This window comes from Ambystoma mexicanum, chromosome 10 (genome assembly GCF_040938575.1).
Source record: "Ambystoma mexicanum isolate Mex_15411 chromosome 10, UKY_AmexF1_1, whole genome shotgun sequence".
In the NCBI taxonomy this organism is placed as follows: domain Eukaryota; kingdom Metazoa; phylum Chordata; class Amphibia; order Caudata; family Ambystomatidae; genus Ambystoma; species Ambystoma mexicanum.
Window position 1 is genome coordinate 591645980 of NC_090932.1, and position 25941 is coordinate 591671920.

The 25941-nt window shown below is 43.4% G+C and overlaps 1 protein-coding gene across 7 annotated transcripts in view; it reads right to left on the reverse strand.

The window, feature by feature from the left end:
• KIF1A (kinesin family member 1A) overlaps positions 1-25941 on the reverse strand; it is a 4129412-nt gene that overhangs the window by 2823475 nt on the left and 1279996 nt on the right. For all 7 annotated transcript variants that reach the window (XM_069618139.1, XM_069618143.1, XM_069618141.1 and 4 more), the window contains exons 17-18: positions 6040-6119; positions 5523-5623 (exon numbers count right to left, since the gene is read on the reverse strand). In XM_069618139.1, coding sequence (XP_069474240.1) covers positions 5523-5623; positions 6040-6119 — 181 coding nt within the window. The remainder of the gene's footprint in view (positions 1-5522; positions 5624-6039; positions 6120-25941) is intronic.

The following is a 25941-nucleotide window of genomic DNA, read 5'->3' on the forward strand; positions in this document are numbered from 1 at the left end:
GTGCCTCTAAATCTCCCAGCACATCCAATACAGTATACAAAAGGTGTGTTGTGGGTCTATCTTGCCCTCTCTCCTGATCATCAGTCCCAATGACAACTTGTTTATCCTTGTTTTGCCTCAAACTTGCATTTCTTGATTGGTACACTTTTGGAAAAGCGGAACGTTTTGCCTAGTTGAAGACAAACTGTATCCCAAGGCGAACACGATTTTGAGTGGACCAAGCATTTGAGACTACCACATCTGAAGCCTTTGGTCTTCTTCACAGGAATCCTTTTAATCACTGTTGCCCTTGGTGGTGGTAGTTGCCAGGGCACAAACATCCTCCTTGTGTTTTTCTTGATAAAGCATCCATCAGTGCAAGATTAAGACTTCTTGCCTCAGGCAAAATCATGTCCAAGCTTCATCAAATATTCTATGATCTTGAGTTGGATTATCATTTTGGCACATCTAGAAACTTTTCGTTTTTGAGTATTACTCTAATAAATCTCTAACATATGCCTCATGACATCATTGAGGAAAAACCCAAATTTGCATGTGATTGTTAGGTAATTTACAGCTGTTACATATTGCTCTTTCAGCTGGTATCTGGTGTAAATGGAATATCTTTGTGAAACTATATTGATATTTGGTACATAGAGTTTCTATTCTCAGGATAGCCTTTTCAAAGTTATCCAGCACTTCATCTGATCCTGTTAAGACTTGGATAGTGTCTGAACGTCCCTTTGGTCCTCTGAAACCAAACAGCATAAAAGCGTAGATTGCACACTTGAGGCTACATATAGTCAGTGGTAACTATAGTATCCATGTTTGTTAAGAACTCTTCCTTACCTTCACTCCAAGGAAGGGGCATACCAACAGTGTGAGAAACCTGAAGGTATTCTCACTCCTAAACCCATCGGATCCTCTGCGCAGCTGGTCAGGGAAATGCCATCACTATTGGATCCCGACCGTGGAGGCGGAGATGCAAAGGGAGGATCACCTGGGTGGAGGATTCTTGAGACCTGGGAGTGGGGTGCCCTTCGGCGACACATGGTATCCCCCATTCCCTAGTGACAACCAACCCAACCTGTCATGAATCGGCGATAACGACCCTTCTAGTCTGCCTGGTCCCTCAGTCAAAAGACATTACACCGTTCACCTTTAACATGGCCGATGCTATGTTTTAGTGCGGTTTAGTCGTCTGTGCGGACCTCATGCTCCCTTGAAAACAGACACGCACCTGCGCTTCTGCGCGTCTCAATGCTCTGCTTGCCTGCGTCTCGCCCGGCAAGTTGTGTTCTAGTGCCTAGCCCCCTTTCCTTCGTAAATCCTGGTATCCATCTTCCATCCTTCCTGGTTCCCCCCTTTTTCCTAGTGCTCTATTCGGAACCTAGTTGCCCTGTCCCCTTATCCTGGTTCCGTCCTGGACTCTTCCTGGATTCTTCCTGGAACAATTGAACGTACCCGAGCCCCGGCGCTACCGCGACCGGGAGTCGCAGACCTGTGCGTTCTCCGAAGCCCAGCAGACTGGATTCAGAAGACTCTAGAGCTTACCTTTATAAGGCACGCTCATCCAGGAAAAAGAAACCTGCGAACTCAAAGAAGAAATCCACAAGAAGCAAACAGATGAGTCACGAATCCGAGGACTCAGATTCTGACACAACCCTTCCCCAACCTTCATGGGTTATTGTCAGTCAGTTCCCCTTATTCCTTCACATATGACAGTTGACAGTACTGGGACGAAGAAGAAACAACTAAGAGCAATGAAGACTATGCTCTTTTACCACTCTGGCGCTGGTATGAGGAAGATGCCTGCTGAGAGTTGTAAGGGCCAGGCATATCCCTTTAATTGTGGTATGTCAAAGGGCTGCAGGTGTATAAGAGGAGCCCAATTCAAGGCTAGAGAAGGAAGGTGGACGCAGAGACGAAGCAGCAGCAGGGAGGCCAAGAGAAGCAGCAGGGAATGGTGGCGAAGAGTCACTGAGGTCTGCTGAGGGAAACGACCTGTGAAAGCACAGCGAGAGAGCTGAAGCCCTGTGGAGCAGATCAAGTGCTGGGAAGGGAGCCGTGCAGCAAGGCTGTCCCTTTGTCATGGAATTTGGAGTGCTCATTCCCATGTGTTCAGAAGGTGACACAGGAGTGTTTGTGGGGCAGGATTCGGAACCCTGATTTGGAAAGCCGAGGGCCGAGCGATTTGTGCTGCTGGGAGGTGCTTAAACACAACCAGTGAGTTTCTAGCAAAGGAGAAACCCGGTATGCAAGTGTTTGAACTTTCCGAGAGAAATACATTGTATTGGAGTGGTCGCTTGTGGGAGAAAACACGTTCTCGAAAGTCTCTGAGCGTGGATATTCCATTTTGAAGTGAATAAAGAATTATTATATAACAGGCTGAATGAAGAGTGTGTTGTGAATGCAACCGCACCTATTGAACACCAAACTTACATCACAGGTCAAAAGCGAAGGTGTATTCTAAATTCAACCCGTGTCCAGTGAATCCTAAAATGAACATATACTTAAAAAGTACAATTCAGCATTTATTGAATACCGAACTGAGTGAAATCTTTGCCAAAGTGCAACATCTGTTACATATTAAATCCAGAAATAAAACAAAACATTTAAAACAAGACTATTAAGTGTTGAACTCCAATTAAAATTCCAAGTGAAGCCAACACCTGCATATCACAGAGAATTACCTTTGAAACAAAACTAATTAAGACTTGGAAGTTGCTTTTGAGTATAATCACAATTTATATCCGATCCATCAATTATAAAGAGTGGCAAATACCTTTACAGAGACAAAAGACAATAATGTTGTTACTGAACATATGTCTTGGGGACTGGAGCCCTACGAATTGAATCCTTTATTTGAATTTAGGACAGAGTCTCAAGATTCTTTGGGAAAACTACATTATTTTAAGTTCGAGAGAGGTAACTTTGCGACTTTTGCTAAAACTGTTTCATGCTTGGGGAAGGTAGCTGAAAGGAGGCTGTGAGCTGGAAGAGGCTCAGAACTTTGTGTTGGACACTTTATTTTGGTCGCTGACATCCCTACACATTGTATAGACCAGTTGTGAGGGCAAGTATAGGTTTTGGATGCAGACAGATTCTTCAGTTGAACTCTTTGACTCAGGGGGGTCATTCTGACCCTGGCGGTAAGGGGTTAATGGCACCAGTAAAGGTGTCGGAGCCGTCAACCCCTTACCGGCCTCATTATGAGTTCTGCTCGCGGAACAAGCTAAGGATGCCTGGCTTTACCAGGCGGCCTTAGCTGGTCCCGCGAGCAGCTCAGCATGCTAATAATGGGCCCGTTATTAACGGGCCCGTTGTTAGCATGCTCCGATTCCCATTGTGCCCTATGAGGGCTCGAATGGAAATGGGGATGTACCAGGTCCAGTTTCCATGAAAGAGGAATTACCAGGCCCTCCGAGGTAATAATAGCGTCATGATTACCTCCTACCTCGTAATGACCCCCATTTCCTTCGTTTTAATTAGGTAGGAAAATCCCACCTTAGAACAGAAGCAGGATTGTCTAACAAGTGGGGCCTGAAGCTAATACAGTTGGGCCAACCGCAGTGAGATTAAGATCTGTAAATGCTCACACAGCACTGCTGGGCATTTACAGATTTTGGAAGGGCCTTGCCCACTCAGAACCTACCCTCTCTATGCCCCTGCCTTAGAATAGTACAAGTTAGGCCTTTATCCAGCCTGACATTTACATCAATAAAACTATTTGTTTTGAATTCTGAATCTGTTGTCTGTGTCCTTCTTCATGATGCCTTCACACAGGACATTACAGAATATTTGAGGGTGCTCCTTTCTGCTGAATAAGAGTTTATGGGGTAAATGAAAGAAAATAAAGATTGGCAGAATCACGGTGCAAAGTGCTGAAATTGGGCCTGGCTGTGTTTACATATGGTTTACTTTTTCTACAACCATGTACAAAAGTGTGGTACTTTACTGCACTAGAACAGAGTGTACTTTCTCAAACTCTACAAACAAGAATAAGGAGCCTGTGCTGCATCTCTGGACATTTCTTTACACAATCTGCTATTTTCTACAAGTGACAGAGATCCTACTGAAAGCCATTTTTGAATTATGTTCCAAACACTTGCTGAAATGCAAGAGTTAAGGATGGCTTGCATATTGTAAAAGCACAAGAGATAACTATACCTTTAATATATATGGAATTATACATTGGGTTATCTGCATTGCAAAATAACATGGCACAACATGTGTCTTTGCATACATTTGTTTTCAATCAATTTAATAGAGGGTAACTTCAGTTAAATGACATGGGGAAAAACAGCACGATTGGAGGCCTAGGGAGTCACGAGTGGCCAGCTGGTGAAAAACAGACATTTGTATCCAGCCAACAAAGAAACACATTATTATCAGTACTACAATAGAACCACATGCTTGAGGCTTACACAAATAAAGAAGCCCAAATACAATTTCGCCATGCCACCCAGAGGGCACATTCTAGGAGGTGGTCACATGGTGTATAGGACACGGTTTAAGAGACAAAAGGATAAAATCAACCAGATCCATCTAAAACTTTTGAAATTAAACTCAGACATATATCTACCATCTGTGTCTGAGATAATGGAACTTAAACAAAGGGGATCTCTCTCAGATGTTCATATCAATCATTAACATGACAAGAAGCCTTACCATGTAGAATTCAACAGAAAACAAGCTCACAATTCTATATGAACTTTGTAATGCTTAAAAATGATTTTGCCTATATATTTACCATGCTTAGGCCTTTTTGAAAAAGCATAAATGATTTGAGATTGTGGGAGACTCCCCTACAAATGGAGAACACCAACTATGTATTTATATGTATCCATAATTCATTATATAAATATCAATGACTCTCTTTATTGTTATCTCACAATCCCATGTCACATATCCCCGAACTCTGTAAGTTTATGGCAACCGAAAATTCCATATCTCATTGATGGGAATATGTCCTGACATGAGCTACGGGAAAAATATGACTGAGTCAAAATTGTTTAGAATACACCCATGACAGTTGTTCAGAATATTTTGGACCTGTAAAATTAAAGGGTGTATTCTCTGGGAGCGTTACCCTGTTTTGAGAGGTGAGCAGTCGCCTCGTTCTGCTATCCACCCTGTATCTAGTCTTTGCAAATGTTGTTTTTTGTTTCTCTTCATAGGACATGGCATATATAAAATGTGTAAGTTTCCCTCAGCCATACGAGCTTCAAATTTCTCTTTACAGGTGCAACAGATATCATTTAGCTGACAAATATCCTATAAGTTTACTTTATGGGACGGTTTTCATTTCATGAATGTTCTTCCTTTCCCAGGCGTTTCTTTTGGAGACACTTATCAGTATTAGTTTGAACGGAACCCAGGGTGATTACCTCCTGTCAGGCTCTTGATAGCTGGCAATGTACCAAAAGGATTGTACAACTGGTTACATGATGACCTATTACCAACACATTTGCATAGGTTGAGTATGCTACAAGTTCTGAAAAACATCTGCTGTGAGAAGTTAAGAACAGTTTTGCTTTTACCTTCACCACATATGTTGGTGTCACTCCTGAAAATACAGTGCTCTTCCATGATGAAATGCCCACTCAGTAAGATATCCTGCCTCCTCTCTTCACGGCCGACCCTGGGCAAAGTAACAGTTAGAGTGAACAAAATGCACAGCAACTCCCAAATCGCACCAATTGACAACTTCGAAAGATGCAAGATGAGTCCCTAACAAGTTACATAACAAATAGCTAGAATGATAACTACACATAGATATTTTTGACCATAAAACGGTTAAAGTTGCTCAGTAAGAAGTTTCGGATGAATATCAAACCCAGTGGGATATTAGGGCCAATGTGAAAGTTTTGCTGTTATTTAGAAACTTCTGAGCTACCTTAGTTAAGTGGCCTGTCATGATACAAAACATTTCAAAGTAGGCTGGATGTTTCAGGACCGCAAGATAACGTTCACCTAAATACATCTTGAATCTACTGGTAACAGATGTAGGAATTACCACTATATTTGACCAAAGTATGTTGCATGAACTGTACTCACCTGGTGATTCCATCCTTAATGTAATAAAGAAGGCACTCGGACATCAGCGGATCTTCATTGAGATTGACCAGATGAGGAGTCTGTTTGAGAGAGTAAAATAAAAAGCTTAGAACTCTGCAAATGCACTCATCTGTGCAGTGAGCGTTACAAGTGGTAGTCTCATGTTCCCAGATCCAGTATTGGAAATATGCCTGTCCTTTCCCCTATGCTGTAGCATGTTTGGAAAGCCGCTGGCAGGAGAAAGCACTCACAGTTGTCCACAGAGTCCACAGCAGGTGGGCTGGATACAGTGCACTAAGGACACCTCCCTATTGTTTATTTATCTTATGCGCAGCTCTCCTTAGGGGTCTGGATTATAGTTTTTCAATTTGTAATAATATAACAATGATAAATAATTAAAATAGTATTAACAGTTTTACATACAGCATTTCATTGATGTTTCCGTCCACTTCTAAGCTCTGTAGTAATAGTATTTATTATGCAATTTAATGTTATTCATCAAGTGCGGTAAGGCATGGTAAGCATACCTGCCTAACCTCCGGGTTTATCTCGGAGACAGGGTTTTCATGCTTTTCTCCAGGTCTCCGTCTCCGGGTTTTCGCAGCAGGCCGAGTTGCTTTTGCTCTGAGGCTCGGAAGGGCTGGAGCAGTCCACATGAAAGCGGCTAAGGAGGAACTTGCTGCACCTGCATACCCGAAAAGGGTGTTTTTTAAATTTGTCCGTGATTTTCTAATTAAGGGTTACTTTTAATTGTTCCTGCCAGGGAAGCACTGATCAAGGGCTTGCTAAAATGTTAATGTGATGTCCCAGCAGAACTATACAGGCTGCAGGCATTTTCCACTCATTCTCTTTGTTTCTTTTAAGTAACCCACTTGGCACGTCTTATTGCAGGCATTAGCAGACACATGTGTGGGAATGGTCAATTTCTCTATCAAGCCACAGCTCACTGGGATGGGCTGTTTAGCATTTAAACCCCATAATCTGCATCTAATCTGTAACTACCAGACTAACAATGCATACTAGTCTGTACCATGTCTGCTTGGTTGACATGAAAGCAATGTTTTTACCCTTTATGAGGCAATGCACATTTTATTTACGTCCTGCATAATAAGATGCATGTCAGTGAGAAATGACTGAACTGCATTCTGGGACTTGTAGTCTTAATAATAATAATAATAATAATAATAATAATAATAATAATAATAATAATAATATTAGTTTATAATTATAACGGGAAACCAGAGGTATATTCAAAGAATCAACTTAAAGAGGCTGCAAGGCGGTCTCAGAATGGAATGGTGTGAGGGTGTGTGATATTTGGAGGTCCCCTTGCCTGCAGCTGAGAAGGCCTGCCTGCACATGTTAGCAAAAATGCCTTTAGTGTAACACTTCCAAGTGCAAAAGGGCCCTGTAAAAATGGTAAATGCGTTTTTTGAGGGCACAGTTAAATTTGATGCAGTTTTGTGCACATAGCCAACCACACATTCAATATAGTTTACCTTTTTGACATGTAACTGGGTGGAGTCTTGTATGGCTATGGACGGGGCATAATTCTCAGGGTTTTTGATTTTCAAATGTAGGCAGGTATGATGGTAAGGCACCACTTAATCTATCCTCCCCTACCCAACTCTACAAGCCTCTCATAATCTCCACTCTGCCTCAACTACGCTTGTGACTCCTCGCCTTCCCTGTGCTTCCGCTCCTTCTCGTTCTTGCTCCACCTTTATGGAATTCTCTTCCCCCGGGCATCCGAGAAACAGTCCACGTGGATTTGCTCAAAACCAAACTAAAATCCTACCTAAACAGCCCACATAGATTTGTTCAAAAACCAAACTAAAAGCCTACCTCCTGTAAGGAACTAATGGTGGCAACAGTAAAGAAAGACACAAGTGATCACAGTTCAAGGGTGTTTATTAAACTGTATGCAGGTTGGAAAACGCATAATCTAAATCTAAATCTAAGAAGTGAGCAAACGTCGACCATCAAATGAAAATAAGGCAGTCCTAGTGGCGTTGTGTCAAATAAAAAAGGGCCTATACTAAGAAACCTATTACCAAACCTTAAACTAATACCAAAAGGGTGTTGGATGGTTTTCAAGAAAAGAAAGAAGGATTCACAAATAATATGTCAGGATGCGGTAGCTTGGATCTCCCTTCCCCACGTTTTCAGCACAGGGTAAAGTGGAATCTTGGAGCACAGTACACTCTCGAGTTTACCCAGCATGAGAAGACAGTTTCACTTGCAGCTATCAAGTCTGTTGATGGCCAAGTCTTGTTTCTCTTGAAATTCTCTTGCCTGCGAGGGCCTGATGAATTCAATAACAAAGCAAAAGTCCTTCAACAAAAATGAAAGTTTGTTTCCTGGTTTTACTTTGGGTGAGGATTCTTTGCCCCTAAGTCTCCCTCTCCCTTTACTTTCAGCCTCCCTTCTGTGGGTTCACTATGGCTTGTCCTTTGTAAACAGTTCCAGTGGACCTCCATCTGCAGGGTTCAACTTTGTCAACACACTGTTTCTCTCGACTTTAGACTTTGCACCTCTTTCTCAGCATCCCTCTTCCGGGTTGATTTTCGCCAACTTCACCTTCACATTTACTTTCAATGTTTCAGGGATTCATTTCCCTTGCTTTCTCATGTGGCGGGATTCACTTTGCTTGTTTTCTTTACAGTTCTAAGGTCAAAGGCTTTGGACTGTATGGGAATTTTGCTTGACCTCCTGTATGACCACTTTGACCTATCTCGGCGGCTCTCCTATGGCCTTCTGGTATCTGTAGTTTTACTCAGATGGGGATCAACCAGAGTTTCTCAGAGCAGCACCCACGTGGTGCCAGTCCCCTTCTGCAGATAATCTGCCCTTTACAATCTTACAGTTCTTTGAACTTCTCTCACTTTGTCACTTTGAGACTTTCATTCACCACAGCCCGGATCTTATTGGTTCTCCCTTCGACTCACCGGCTGTAATGAACCATTTGGCTTTCTGCGTAACTGGAGTCAAGGCCAGTACCACAGTAACAGGAGTCTCCCTTGCTCCGGCTTATCAGCATTGATACGCTCTGTGTACCATTGACATCTGCTGCAGGATACTTGGTCTATTGTCCTTGGTTTTACAATTCGTTCTGCAGAGGTTTCACAGGGTTTTGTCGAGAAGGGCAAGGTTGTGTCTCTCCTCGTCGGCCTCTCAATGTTTGGCGCTTTCTCTTCCTCTTGAACTGCCAGGTCTGGATAGCTGTGTCTTGGCGTGAAGTCTGCCTTTCTCGTACTGTGCTCTGTTGCTTCACCATTTATCGCTGACAGGAAGGGAAAGGGCCGTCAGGTGTGTGTGATTCTGAGCAATTGCCTGACTTTTGCCTGACCCTTGTATTGGGACATGGCAGGTAAATGGCTCTGGTGTAAGTCAGTTCTCTTTTGTGTCGTGTGGAAGTATTTGTGTCGGAAAAAGGGGGGCAGTGTTTTTGAATGTCTACGTGGTAGGATTCAGAAAAGGTGTTGAAAGAAGGGGGATATCGCGTCTCACCCATTGGGGTCCCACTCCCACTTCCAGAGGACCCCCCATCCAGGTGATCCTCCCTCAATGTTCCACCCCCAGGAACTAGATCCAATAGCGATGGCCATGTCCTGGCCACCTGGATGATAGATCCCTGGGGACTAGCTAGAGTGACACCTTCAGATTTCTCACACTCCTCACCTCAATGTTACCCTCTTAACCTACCACTTGTTTTCCTGCTAGCTAATATTGTTCCCCACCCTCTAACCTGCCGCTGTCCCTCACTTCCTCTGCTGCCACTCTAGCACTTCACCCATCATGGTCACATCCAGAGCACAGCGGGCAGTACCGCCAATCTGCACTTAAAAATGTTCAATGTTCATTGTCCTTAATCTATGTATGTCCACTTATGTATTGTCCCCAGTGACTGTTCCACTTACTCCCCTCCATCACCTGGTCAGAATGTCCCTTTAACTCGCCCCATTGTAAGAAGCTTGCATTCCTCACAAATCGGATTTCCTATTTATTGTACGTTCTTTTGTGATCAAAGGAACATTGTTCCTTGTGTATATAAATACAAAATAAACAAACATATTACCAAAAAAAGTGACCTTTGAGGGGTGAAGGGCTGAACCAACCCTACTGAGATTCGAAAAGACAAAGTGCAGGCTGGTGTCATGTCAGGGGTGAGTTTTGCATGAGTCCTATAGCACTGACCAAACACATTGAGGAAAAGCTCACACTTCTAAAGTATTATAAACAATCAAATAGCTGGAGAGGGATCACATGAATCAAGCTGTATAGTACTGAAAGGGCACTCTTTGGGTGAAGCTCACACTGCTGATGTACAAGAGTACTGGCATGATACTGCTGGATGGATGCATACATAGGTACATAGATGGAAGCCTAGAGTATAGACCGGGCTCCTGAAATATTGCGGCATAATGATACATTTGAACAGCAATAGAGAAAATACAGAGAATACAGATAAAAGTGCATCATATAGAGCGGGTTGTTCCATACACAGAGTTAAGCGCTTGCATCTGCACAAAGGACACTTGGTAATTCCTAAGGAGACCAAACATTATTTTAAACAAATGCTGCACAGCAAAAGATACGTTGTGAACGGGGAAATGAAAGCACAGAAAAAAGAATATCCGTACAGGTTTTTCACAATTTGCATAACAATGAGTCCACTAGTGTTTGATTTATCAACAACAAAATACCCAAAAACCAGCAAATATGGAGGGTAGGGCACACCCGCTCCATGGCAGCAGTGTTAAGTAACAGTATTGTTTTATCCAAAAGCAGAAAGTGGAAGGTCTTCTGCTGGTTCCCATCTATATAGTCTCGTAAGGGAGAAACTCAAGCTGTGGAAAAGGCTCTGATACATGACTTTATCCCTAGGCTTGGGATGCCAGTGAGTATCAACTCAAAGCTCAATTGTTCTTATCACCCATAATCAGTGGGGATGTTGTAAAGACAAAATGGCATTCGAAAAAAAAGAAAGAGTAGAAACTGGTTTAAAGTGACCAGATGCATTGTTGCTTGCTCCAAGGACTATGTGTGGCACAGCAAATAGAATAGGTGGTTCGAGTGATATAATGAAGGTGGTCGTGTATAGCGAACATCTGCACACTATTGCTGGCCTTGCTGCATGTAGCTTTGTAAGGAAAAGGGGTGCTGCTGGGTGCGTTAGTGGGCCTGTGGGAGAGACAAAACCTGTGGTGCTGATGGGTGCATTTTGGAAGCACCTGGTTCCTGTGAACCAATCTGCCTTCTATTCATTTGCTAAGAGTCAATTATGCATAGAGAAGAACTCATGATCTGATGGACTACAGCACTTTGGTTATGGTAGGCCGCTGATGTGGGAGGCTGTGATAGGGCTGAAGAGGAGAGCTTAGTCCTGGTTCCGATTAGTGTTGATGTGCTACTGGCTAGGCATGTTGCAGCCATTTGTGGCAGGTGTGCTTGTGTAATTTACGGTGCTAAGGGATCTTAGTGCTGAGTTGGAAGGGGAGAGTAAACATGTGACGAACTGCCATCTGGCAAGAGTGCAAAGCCGTGGCTTTTAAAAATGTTGTATAGTAAATAAAATGATATGGGTGATTGCTGCTCAAAAGAGGTTATCTGCTAACCAGATCCACAAAAGCATAGTGTACTTGTGTCCTGCTGTATCAGTAGCCTGATCCCCAGCACTCGCTCTGCTCATGGTGCAGAGCAAGTTTGAAGGTCACAAGATGCCCACTCAACCGCTGCAGCAACAGAAAAGTCACTGCAGCACACAGGTGACATTTAGGATATGTCCACTGCACCCAAACTACGACAATCATGAGTATCCCATGCTGGTGGCAGGGTACTCTCTAAAAATAAGCTATGCCTGGGTATAGGCATAGTGCATGGCGACACTATGATCAAGGCCGCCACACCCAATTGATATTGCACATGTGTCAGCTACTATGAGTCAGCTCTGCTGTGGGAGGGAATGTATATTCGGGTCAGACAGGCTGAGACTCCCCCACGGCAGGACAGAAACCCAGGGTACCCAGCCACTCTTTGATTCTCTTTGTGAGGGCTGGTAATCCCCTCCCCAGAGACAGCCACACAGCAGGCAGCTGTCCTGGGCCCAGGTATCAAAGGAGCACACTCATTCAGGAGTAGCCTCCTCATTTGTAGTTCCAAGGCACCTAGAGCTGCTTGTCCTAATCACTTAACCCCAATAACTATCAAGACCAACCCCGACTTGTGGGCGACAATCCTCTATGATCTGTTCCTAAAAATCGTAAAAACCAACACATTTCCTCCCATTTGGCATGTATCATATATTACACCCACTTATAAAAAGGGCGATAAGTCAAATCCAGTGAATTACTGTCTGATTGCCATTTCATAATAATAATATTAATAATAATAATAATAATAATAATAATAATTTGGCATTTATATAGCGCTACGAACCCTCAGGTATCTGAGCGCTGCTTATTATTACCCACGGTGTGTGGTGCTCATTTATCGACCTCGGAAGAATGAAAGGCTGAGTTTGGCCCCGCCGGGATTCGAGCCTGCATTAGCAGGCTCTGCACTGATGTCAAAGCGAGCGCTCTACTCGCTGTGCCACTTTTAGACGCTATTAGCAAAGTCTTTAGTTCTCTGCTATTGGGAGAACTTGAGAAATGGGTCGATCAGCTGGATATTTTGAGAAAGGTCCAAGTGGGCTTTAGAAAGAAAGTCAGTACATCCTTGAATGGGGTCATTATGGCTTTTACCAAGGCATCTGTCTCAAAAGGTACAAATGCAATGGTTTATATGGCATTTATAGATATGACCAGTGCCTTCTACTGTGTTAAACAACAGAACCTCTGGACCAAGCAGCTTAGTAGAGGACTACCTGGATGCTTGGTCAGATTCCCATCTTCGCTGTATCAAAATACACAGGTGAGGATTAGGCTGTCCATTATTATGTAGCCAATATTGATGGCTTATGGAACTCAGTGAATGCAGGTCAAATTAGGAAATGTTGGTTTAGTTCTTTTGTCTACCACCACTTTGACCAATCGTCTGAAGCGCTGTGGTGAAGAGTGATGGAAGGTGTTAGAATTTCCATTCTTCTGTCACTTTGCAGATTGTTAATTGCCATCTTTGAATTACTGCAGATATGGATATATTGATACAATTTTAAGGGATTTTAAATCATGGTAATATGGTCTATGGGCAATTAGTTGATATTATATGCATGTTTATATATGTTTATTGACATTTTAGACCAGATTTTTATGATCCAACGATTGGATATGTTGAATTTAATTAGGATCAAATGTATTTTACTATTTCTTTATTTTTCTGTTTTTTATATTGTAACAATTTGTTTAAGGTTTACATTTTGAAAACAAATCGCAAATAAAAAGGTTTGTATTTTGAAGATGGATTGTAGAATATTGTCATTAACTACTTATGTGTGTAGGTGGCCAAAATAAGCACATACAGATTTTACAATAAGTATTCTAATGACAATGAACACAGATTAACTTTGTTTTAAATTACCTATGAATTTAGTGATAGTGTAATATGTAATTTGTCTTCCTATTATTTTATATAATAGTATGACTTTACATTAATGCGTTTCCACTCAAATCGTAATGATACACTGTTGGCATGGCTTTATATATTTATCAAAACTGGTTAGGTTATTATTCTCAGTTATCTTACTAAGGTTAGATACACTACTCTGCAATTCCCATATACAGTAACTTTAAATAGAGTTTGTACAAACATGAAATGTAAGCCATAGTTATTTATTGTTATGATGCTGTTAGTGCACATTTTTGTGTAAATAAAATGTTAATTCGTTTAAGTGTAACCTTATTTTAGGAATTATTTTGTATAATATTATAAAGTAATTCATTTAATGTGTGTATTTCATGTAGAAAGTAAAATTACATATAAGAAAAGAATGTATTAGCAACATGTACTTTAAATAATAATGATGTTTTTTTAGAAACAGTTAAATTATACAAGTGTTTGTATTATTATACATGTTATACACTTTAACACTATGATACTAATTACAAACTCTACTTTTATAAAACAAAGAATATGTCACACATTTTAGTTTACTGGAACTAGAAGTAGAGATTTTGTTTCTCTACAAGATGTTTTTTCCTCTAAAGCCACATGATTAATGGTCACAACCTTAGTTGGTTGAGTACTAAGAATACATTCAGTGTGCATACAGTACTATTATGAGGGAAAAACATTTTTTACCAGTCTTATCATTCCCATTAAAAAATATGTCCCGTTCTCATTGACAGATTTCATGATGACTAAGCTACAAAAATTAAGAGAAGATGACGATTTCAGGTAAGCAATATTGAAGAATATTTGCTGTCTTAACTATTTTTTAAAATATTATTTGTAGGAAATAAGTGTTTTTGTAATGTGTGTACATAGTATTTATTAAAGCAAAGAACATGTATAAACTATAGAATCACAACACCTCTGAAAATCACTGAAAAAACCTTTAGTTTGGAAACAGTTAAGGTGAGCAATACATTGTAATAAAACCTTTGAAATTCAGGGAAAAACTTTAGTTGCAGGGACATTAAGGTGAACATTTAACACAACAAAACCCCTGAAATTTGGCAGACAATTCAGACAAAGCCACCTTAACTTAAGATATGGTTTAATTATTTCTTGAATTCATGAGTCACACAACCATGGCAGGCATACAAGAACTCTGGAAAAAAGACGCCACATTTTCCACCCGTGCCAGGGCTTCGTCAGGCTATCAACTGAGAAATCTTATGAGTTGAGCAACTTAACCCTAACTTAACCATAAGTACACAACCGCTATCGCAGTACATGTAATATATATATATATGGGATACATTACTCACCGTAATCATATTTCTGATGCTTGTATCTGCTTAGATTCACATGCTATGCTTAGGCCGACATCTAGTGGAAGCTGCGGAGTAATACAGTTGTTGTTTTCAAAATTCGAAAAGGGACGTCGGCAGGGCGTGCCAGTAATACTATCCCTAGTGTGACGTCCACTGTACCCACGATCCCTCACGCGTTGAGGTCCCTCAGATTGTTTTGTTCTGACATGAGGTTGCATGTGAGTACAGTTGTATCCAAGCAGATATATACAGAAAGCTCATATAACTTCAATGCACCTTCTCTCTGGGGAAGAAAGGTGGGCTCATGTGAATCTAAGCAGAAACAAGCATCAGAAATACGATTACGGTGATTAATGTATCCCTTCTGAGGCTTGTGGAATCTGCTTAGATCACATGCTATGTATAGATTAGCGAGCAGTGTTATGGGTCGTGAGAAGGAGCAGCAGCAAATAGATGTTTTAGAACCGCTTGTCCAACCTGTGTATCTGTCTTAGAATGTGTGTCAATGCAGTATTTCTGAGTGAAGGTATGTACTGAGCTCCATGTAGCTGCTTTGTAAATGATGTCCAGGGGGACATTTGCAATAAAGGCCAAAGTAGCCTCAGTGCTCCGTGTGGAGTGGGCTCTAGGTGTAAAAGGCAGTGTCCTGTTTGATAATGAATAGCATAACTGTATACATTTGACTATTCATCTGGAGATAGCGATCTTTGAAATGTGTTCTCCTACTCTGCCTGTAGCTATGGGGACGAACAGTTGATCAGTCTTCCTAAGCGGTTTGGTTTTATCCACGTAGTAGGGAACCGCCGTCCTCACATCTAGTATGTGGAGTTTAACCTCAGCTGAGCTAGTTGGCTTCTGGAAAAGGGTTGGAAGCTCAATGGATTAGTTTACATGGAATTTGGAAATTAATTTAGGTGCAAACCTAGGATGAGTTTGTAAAACCAATTTGTGTTTATGGATAATAAAGAAGGGGTCCTGCACTGACAATGCTTGGAGTTTGCTGACTCTTCTTATGGAAGTAATAGCCCCTAAGAAGGCAGGTCTGTAGGTAATGTGTTTAAGACTAGCTTGGTGCAGAGGCTCAAAGGGGGGGTCCCATGAGCTTTGCTAGTATTACATTGAGATCCCAGCCAGGCGGGGGATTCAAAATTGGAGGGTGGAGTGTCTTTACTCCCTCCATAAATGCTTTAATGACTGGCAATTCCCACCATGAGACTTCACTTTGAGAGGTGGTGTAAGCTGATAAAGCTGTTTGGTGGACCTTTATGAGTTAAAGACTAACCCTGAATCCAAAAGGTGGAGCATATAATTTAGAATGTGTGATGGAGTACATTTTATGGGGTTTATTTGTTTTGACTGGCACCAGATGACAAATCTTCTCCACTTGTCAAAATAGCAGTGTCTAGTATTTGGTTTCCGTGCCTCCTTGAGTATATCCATACACTGCTGTGGAAGATTAAGGTGCCCAAACTCTATGACCTCAGGAGCCATGCTGCTAAATTCATGAAGTGTGGTTGTGGGTGTACCGTTGTCCCCTCGTGTTGTGTTAACAGGTTGACCTGATACGGGAGCTTGATGGGATTGCACATTGCCAGTTTGTGCAGATGTGGGTACCACGGTTGTCTCGCCCACATAGGAGCAACTAGGATGAGCGTCATCCATTCTTTGTGTAATTTGTTCACTATTCTGCCGATCAATGGTGTCGGGGGGAAAAGTGTATGCAAATTTCCCTGACCAGCGCATCCATAGGGCGTTCCCCTTGGAGTCTGGTTGGGGGAACCTGGACGCAAAGTCTGGGCATTGCTTGTTTTCTCTTGTAGCAAACAAGTCTAGAGTAGGATAACCCCATTGAGAGAAGATGTGGTCTACAACGTGAGGGAGTAGTTGCCACTCGTGTTCTTCTGGCAGTGGATCTCTGCTGAGAGAGTCTGCTAGAGTGTTGAGTACCCCTGGAACATGTTGGGAGGACAGGGACATCCCTCATCTGAGTGCCCACCTCCAGATTCTCGGAGCTAACCTGGACAGATTTGGAGAGTGTGTGCCCCCCTGTTTGCTGATATAAAACATGGCAGTGGTGCTGTCTGATAGGACTTGGACTGACTGGTTTTTCAGGTGTTCTTCTAAAGCTTGTAGAGCCTTGAAGACTGCTAATAGTTCCAGTAGGTTGATATGGTTCTGTGCTGTGACTTGTGTCCACAGACCATGTGCTGTGTGGTGAAGGTAATGGGCCCCCCATCCGGAAAGTGACGCGTCTGTTGTGAGGATCACTAGTGCTTCCGGTTCGTGGAAAGGTTTCCCCTTCATTACATTTTCTCTTGACCACTAGCGTAGGTTTTGGATTAGAGTAGGTGAAACGACACTAGATCGTCCCACTTACCACTTGCCTGAGACCATTGTATCATCAACCACTCTTGCATTGGTCGCATGCGCAGGCGTGCGTGTGGGACCATATAAATGCACAATGCCATCATGCCTAGTAAGCGCATCGCTTTGCGTATGCTTATCTGGAGACCAGCTTGATATTGGGATATGAGCCAAAGCATGTTTTGTACCCTCTCAATGGATGGGAAGGCTAAGCCTGTCCTTGTATCTAGAACAGCTCCTAGGAACTGTTTTGATGTATCTGGTACCAGACTTGACTTTTTCTTGTTTATCGAGAAGCCCAATTGGAAAACAAGGTTTATGTTTTTTTGCGTGTTTATCTTGCAAAGCTGGTAAGTTTCTCCTGTGATCAGCCAGTCGTCCAGGTAGGGGTACACTGGAATCGCCTCCCTGAGTAGGTGGCTGCCACCACCGCCAGTACCTTGGTGAATACCCTTGGAGCTGAGGCTATTCCGAAGGGTAGCACCTTGAATTGGTAGTGCTGGTCTGCTACTTTGAAACGCAAGAACTTTCTGTGCGCTGGGAACATTGAAATATGAAAATAGGCATCTTTCATGTCCAATGTTGCCATGTAATCCCCCTGTTTTAAGAGGGGCATTACCTCTTCTAGCGTTGTCATACAGAATTTTCGTGGCTTGACATATTTGTTTGCAGGGCGCAAGTCTAATACTGGGCGCATGGTTAAATCTTTTTTTGCAACAAGGTAGTATGTTGAATAGATACCCTTGTTTACCTCGTAGATCGGCACAACCTTGATGGCGTCTTTGAGGAGTAGTGCTGCGATTTCTTCCATCAAGATGAGCTGTTCTTCTCTTGATTACCTTTTCTGGTGCATATATATATATATATATATCTAAGTTGCGCTACTAAAAACCTATGCAATTCAATGGAAAAACATGTTACCGGGTCGTTATGGTTACAGGTAAAACCGGAAAACCCCAGAAATCTACCAAGTTATGGTAAGCTAAGCAACCATAACTCGCGCAACCACTGTGCACTGCAAGGACTAACAGCCATGACATCAAAGATAACATCACAAATGTCATTAATGTCGGTGATATTGCAATCTCTTCCTCCCCTCACAACTGTGATTCTGGAAATGCATGGCCCCCTGTATCCTTGTCCATTATTGCTTTATCATGTATGTTCTGTCTTGTTTTCTGCACAGGAGATCATGTGGGACTCCTGGCGGTGCGGCTCTTCCTCTTTTTGGTTTGGTGAACAGACCCTTGGGATACCCTTATGGCACCCATGGGTGGGAGTATGACCCTGTACTCCAAGTCTATGTTTTTGGGCACCTGTGTGTGACCCACAGAGCAGGGTACGGTGGCAGCTCTGTGCTGAATTGACAGGTGCCCTGCGCATCCTCCATTTTGGGATGCCGAATCAGTGGATTCTTGATAGGAAACAAAATGGCCCCTGTGGCCGCTTGCTTTCTATCGCCTGTTACCTTACTTTTCCCAAAATCCGGAAAGCCCTGACTCTGTCCCTTCCCCCTGACTGGCTGTTGGGTGGAAGTTCCATATATGGTGTTGTGGGGAAGTCCAGGCCAGACTGGCTGGAGCCTTCCCAATGACGGTATGTTGTGGGTACGCCCGTGGGGTGGGACCTGGGTGAATGGAGTGTGTGACGAATACGCATTCTGTGTTATGGGTGTCTAGTATCTGGTGTTTGACACAATGACTGAGACAGCCCTGCCCGAAACTGGTATGAATGCACTATTTAGTGCTGAATGGCAGAGTGCTTGTCTGAATCCACATTCTGTGTTGTGAGTGTCTGGATGGAGAAGAATGGCCTGAATGCACTGTGCACCTGATTGGCTGCCTGACTGCCTGAATGCCCTTCTGAGTGATTGGTTGCCTGAGTTTGACCCAGTAGAGCGAATGGGAGATCAACAGTATATCCGGGGGCCTCTTACTCCCGCGGCCTACAAGCCGGCGCATGCGCAGTTGACAATAAAGGCGGCGCCCGGCAGTTGGAGCCGGAGCGCCGGAGCAAGCAGACGTCTCCGAGTCTGTTCCTGCGCGGCGTTGCAGCGCGCTGGGCCCATACGCCGGAGGGGCCCGCATCACACCAGCGGCCCCCCCGATCACCACACTGGCGACGAGGATGGGATGCGAACCACCACAGTGATCAGAGACCACAAGTGAGTGCCTCCAGACAGTGGACCACTGCCTGACACTGCGCAGGAAAAGCAAGGGAGAAGCTACCAAAGAGGGGGGCACAACAGAAGAGTTGGTGGGCCGGCTGAACCAAATAGGGAGTGGCAGAGGCAAGTACATTATGTACAAAATGAATTAGAAGCGCAGAGATAGCACTCACCGCACAACGAGAGGGAGAATTTTATTCAATAGCAGGACCCGGCATGCGAACAACGCTCATCCCCTAAAGATTAGAAAAAAGGACCCAAAGACGTTCTGCAACATGACAGCCATTTTGTCTATGCATCACTTTTGATAACAATCACCATGGCAATGCAACACATAGCGCCATGATCGTTTCCTTGTTCTAAAGCAATGTTGATACAAAGCGCGGCACAGCTACACGCTGACTCATTACACTGACCAAATGGATCAGAATAAGCAGGTCTCATAACATGTTAAGTGATCAAGAACTCAATGAACGTTTCATAAATTCAATGTGCAATGCTTACACAGTGTGATATGCCAAATAAATAAAATAAACACACCTGACCACAACAAAAAAGGGGGAAGAACAGTAAACTGAACTAGAACAATGCAGAAGACTCCTGCTCCTTACTCGCACATCCTAGCAGCCCCACCACACCGTGGGAACAGTGGGTAGACACATTCCAGGTGTATTTACGAGCTATTGGTGGAGCAAAATTCAACCATGATCTTAAAGATGCCACTCTATTAAAATGCATAGGAGCTGAATCGCTCAGGATTTTCCACACACTACCCAAACAGAGTAATAGTGATGGGGGGGACAGGAAATTCCACCAGTGCCAGTAGCAATGGATGCTACGAAACTGCACTCTATAAACATTCCACACATTTTGGGAACAAGACAAACGATGTCCAAGAAAGGCATATTTTCTTCTCCCGAAAACAGAATAAGCAAGAATCAGTGGATACCTACATTGCAGCTTTAAGAGGATTGCTGGCAACGTGTAGGTTCACTGGCATGGCAGGCTAATACCCAAGAGATCAATTAGTACCTCACACTGCCAATCCCCACATTCAGCAAAGGTTGTGGCAGGCAAAGGACCGTGTTTAAAGAGGAGACAGAGCTATAGTGTAGATGCCACACATATAAAGAGCTCCCATTGGGAGAGCCACAAAAGGACCAGTCGTGGTTAAAATGATAAACATCAGATTTAATAGAATTATGACCTAAGAAGTGATTAAATAGTGTGGTCCACAGTACATACAATTCATAAACATTTAAACATATATCAAACAGTCGTTACGTGATAAGCTAGAATTAGCTAATTGACAGTGTATCAAAAACAGGGATACACTCAACATCAAGAGGTACGCTTTACAGAAAGTGCAACGTACTCTACAGTAATTAGAATCAGTATGTCAAAAAACTTAATAACTCTGGTGCCAGTACAGAGTATTAGCTCCAGGCAAAGGACCCCCACACTGGATCAAGCAGTAGAGATTGCCAGGACAATGGAATTAGGAAATGGATGCATAAACACTGTACAAGGCAAACAAGATGTAAAGGCAATCAAGAGTGTGCAAGGTGCAAGTAGAAAGAGATGAAGATGGAGAAGATGCCATAATAGCATCGATAAAAAGGATGTACACAGTGGCTTTCAAAATTAAACCTACTGAGAAACCTAGAAAAGAAAGAGATACCTTTAATAGAATGCAATTGAGATTCTACAATGTGGTTGGGGCAAACACCCCAACAATTTACAGAGAATGCCCAGCATATCCAGCAGAGTTTTGCAAGTGCAGAAATATTGGACATTTTGGAAAGGTTTGCAGGAACAGCAGAGGAAGGGGAAGAATGGGCTCAAGTAACAGAACATACAAGGAAGATAACTGCCCCAGTAATGTCAACATCAGAGCCTTGGAAGAAATAGGTGGCCCAAGCAGCCTGTTATCCATTTCGAATTACAGAGAAGAACATGAGGTACAAATATTGAAAATCTTCTCAGAAGGAAAGAGAAGTCCACGGGTGTGCAGGAATATCAATAAGATACCTATACAAGTGATGGTGGACACAGGTTTGCCCTACACAATGGTGAATGTTCTAAAGAGTTGAGGACAACCAATATCAGAGTCACAGGGTATGATAAGAGTCCCATTAATATCATGTTATGTTATGTTAATGGTACTTATATAGCGCACAGTCACCAACGGAATTGATCCCCAGGCGCTCTGGAGGATCTGTAAATGAGAAGGTGGGATGGGTTAGTAAGGTGAAGAATGAGTAGGATAGTGAGAGGAGTGGTGTACTGTTGGCAGCTTCAACTCGGTAGACACCGGGTGCTGAACTTTGGTGCGAGTATTGGATTAGTGTCAGTCCGCGTGTGCTGTTGGTGCGACTTATGTGTTGTTGCAGTGTGGTGAAGTGCGAGAGATGGTTGTGTGAGTTTTTTTTTAATTGTGCAGAGTTTGAGTTTATATTGGTTAGTGGGTTATGTGACATTTAACATGCAAGCATTCACAGTTCTGTCTAAGTGTAGCACCCACTGACCTACTCAATTCAGTCTGAAAGTGGCACTCACCAATCTTCACAACATCATCCAGATACCGCACAGGCCAATGTTTACAATTCTATCCAAGTGTCGGACATGCTAACATTCTCATTTCCTTCTAAGTGTTGTGCTTGATAATCTTCATAGTTCCATCTAGGTGTGGCACTCTCTAACCTTCACAATATTATCTAGACGCAACGCAGGGCGAAGCTAGGAAGTCCGTCTAAGTGTGGCACACGCTAGCATTCACAATCCTGTCCTAATACGGCGCAGGCCGATGTTCTCAACTCTAAGTATGACATATGCTAAGATTCACAATTCTGTCTAGATGCGGCGCAGGCTGATGTTCTCAATTCTAAGTGTGGCACCTGCTAACATTCAAGTTCCATCTAAGTGTGGCACATGCTAACATTCACAATTCTGTCTAGATACGGTGCATGCTAATGTTCTCAATTCTAAGTGTGGTACATGCCAACATTCACAATTCTGTCTAGATGCGGCGCAGGCTAATGTTCTCAATTCTAAGTGTGGAACATGCCAGCATTCACAATTCTGTCTAGATGTGGCACAGGCTATTGTTCTCAATTCTAAGTGTGGTACATGCCAACATTCACAATTCTGTCTAGATGCGGTGCAGGCTAATGTTCTCAATTCTAAGCGTGGCACCTGCTAACATTCAAGTTCCATCTAAGTGTAGCACACGCTAACCTTCACAATTCTGTCTAGATACGGTGCATGCTGATGTTCTCAATTCTAAGTGTGGCACCTGCTAACATTCACAATTCTGTCTAGATGCGACGCAGGCCAGCGTCTCCAATTCCCTCCAGGTGTGACACTTGTTAACATTGACTAGTATGATAGGATGCAGTGCAAGGCAACATTTCAGACACTGTCATGGTTGATATCCAGCTGGTGGTCACACAACTTTCTAGGTATGCATGGGCTAAGTCTATGGCAGTCTATGTTATGGGATGGGAAGGTAGAGTGGCAGGGGTTTTCTGTTGTAGAGTAATTGCTCTACACCCCACCCATGCCACACTTACGGTTTTTGTTGGTGTCTGTTCGCTGCTGGCTTCCTTTGCTTCCCCTGCTGACACCAGCAGACACATCTTGGAGCCGCCTATGTAGGAGACGCCCTTTGCCTTGGGGCCCTTAGCCGCAGGGCTGCACAGGCAGAGGGGTGCCCTGGGTGGAGCGGTGATGAGGGTCGAGAGGACCAACGGGAGCAGGGGGGTGGGAGGAAAGGAGAATCAGGAAGAGGGCACGGGTCGGTAGGCCCAGCTGACTCGATCTAGGCGCCAATCAGGGCCGGTGTTGTGGGCCGGAATGGCCAATCAGGGATGGTGGGAGGCGGGCAGTGGAGGGAGTCAGGAAGCGAGGGAGGGCTGGGGGAGGAGGCCGAGGGAGGGCACCAAAGGGACTGGGGCGCAAACAAATGCAGCTTCTTAGGTGAGCAGAGGCCCTGAGGGTCTCAAAAGCATAATCTACTCACCAGGGCAGCAGGCGGGAGAGTGGAGGAGGCGCGAGCAGCGCGGGTCAGTAGGCCCAGCTGACTCGCTCTAGGTGCCAATCAGGGCCGGTGTTGTGGGCCGGAATGGCTTATCAGGGACGGTAGGAGGCGGGCAGTGGAGGGAGTCAGGAAGCGAGGGAGGGCTGGGGAACGGAGGCCGAGGGAGGGCACCAAAGGGACTGGGGCGCAAACAAATGCAGCTTCTTAGGTGGAGCAGAGGTCCAGAGGGTCTCAAAAGCATAATCTACTCACCAGGGCAACAGGCGGGAGAGTGGGTTATAATGGGTCCATCTCAACTTTAAAGCGAGAAAGACACACAGTAAGTTATGTGTGGCAGAAAATGGATCATCAGTGGTAGGGTGGGAAGAACAGGCAGCCCTCTGGATAAAGATACACCCGGGAGAGGCGACTCTGATATTGTGTGTGTCTAGCAAAGATTATAATACCAATGACAGGGTTGCGAAGATGTTTCCCCTAGTAGTCAATGAAAATATTGGGATGCTCAAAGGTTTCAAATGTAGGGTTGTTCTGAAGAGAAGTGCCAAAGCCATCCCACACAGAGTAAGAGACATTCCGGTTGGAACAAGAGAAGCATCACAGAAAGAGTTGACGAAATGTTGTGAACAGAAGATCATAGAACCTATCGTGTTCTCAGAGAGGTTATCCCCGATAGTAATTGTAGGCAAACCAGATAATTCCATACGGATGTGTATCGATCTTCAAGATCTCATTGCCAATATTTGGATTGAAGGGCACCCTTTACCAAATGTACGTGAGATGTTAACAACCATGAAGCCTGCCAAGAACTTGACTACACTCGACCTGTCGTCAGCATACCATCAAGTTATTTTAGATGAAATTTCAAAACATCTGACTTCATGTGTCACCTCCTGATAGCTTTCAGATATCGGTGCATGCCTTTCCGCCTAGCTTCTGCTGCAGCAGTTTTTCAGAGGTTGATCCAACAACTGTTTGGGGGCCTTGACAGTGTATACTACTTTCAGGATGACATTCTGATTGCAATCATGATGGAAGAAGAACACAATTCCAAACGGTAGGTGTTCTGCAGGACATGCAAGAAAAAGGACTCACACTAAAGATTGATAAGTGCAAGATCAAAGTGAGAGAAGTAACGTATTTGGAACACATCATAAATTCTGAAGGAATCCGCCCAAAGAGTAATCTGGCGGAAACGATACCAGACATGCCTGCCCCTTCAAATAAAGATCAACTGCGCAGTTTCGTGAGGCTAACGGAATACTATTCAAAATGTGTACTACACTTTACGGACAGGATGCAGCACATGAGAGGCCTCATGAAAAAGTTGACATGATTTGTGTGGTCTGAGGAGTGCCAAGAGGAACTAGAAAACGTAACAAGTACCATAAATAGCACACCAACACTCAGTATGTTCAGCAGCACAACTGCTTATATATTGACAGTTGATGCTAGTAATGTTGGCCTGGGTGGAGTGTTGGAGCGAGTCCAGGAAAATGGTATTATATCAATTGCTTTTGCTTCATGAATTTTGAAGGCGGCAGAGCTAAATTATTCAACTATAGAAAAGGAAGCTCTCCGAGTGAAATGGATTCTGGAACATTTTAGAGGATTGATATGAGGTCTTCCAGTAACTCTTAAGACTGACCACAAGCCGTTGATACACATTTTAAATTCTAAGAATCCACACTTTATGTCCCCTAGAATTTGCAGGTATCCTTGACATAAAGCAATTTAACGTTAAAGTAGTGTACACGCCTGGTATCATTAACCTCATTGCAGATTGCTTCTCCATACTACTATGGGATGACGGAGAAAGGAATAAAGATCATGTTGATGAAAAGGACATGGAATGCATTATTGCACATATCAAACCAGGAATACCGAAGGAAGAGTGGGCCTGAGCATCCTCTGTGGGGCCTGAGCATCCTCTGAGGCCCCTGAACAGAGATTACTACACCAGGCTATACAGGACGGATGGGAGAAGATTGAGCATGCTCTGAAAGAATATGTACAAATTCAGAACGAGATTGCGGAAGATTCTGTGTGTGTTTTTAGGGGTGACCGAATAATTCCACCTACAACATTAAGGAGGAGGACCATGGATTTGGCACATGAAGGCCATCTTGGAAATAATCTTACAAAAAGAAGGATCAGAGAATGTTATTGGTGGCCCGGATGTGGAATGAAGTTGAAGAGTTGGTAAGGAATTGCCAGGTGTGTGCAGCAAGTGACAAGAGCAAGAAGATGCAAGTGACCCCATTACGACCTTAAGAGATTCCAAGCATGGTGTAGAAGAAACTGGCCATAGACATTACAGGAACTTTCAGACATTGGATGCACACAAAATATATATAGTAGTGTTGTTTGATTATACTTCACAGTTGGTTGAATGGGGAGTAATGGAGGGCACGATTATGACCGGGAAGATCATGAGATTCTTGGAAGAGGTGTTC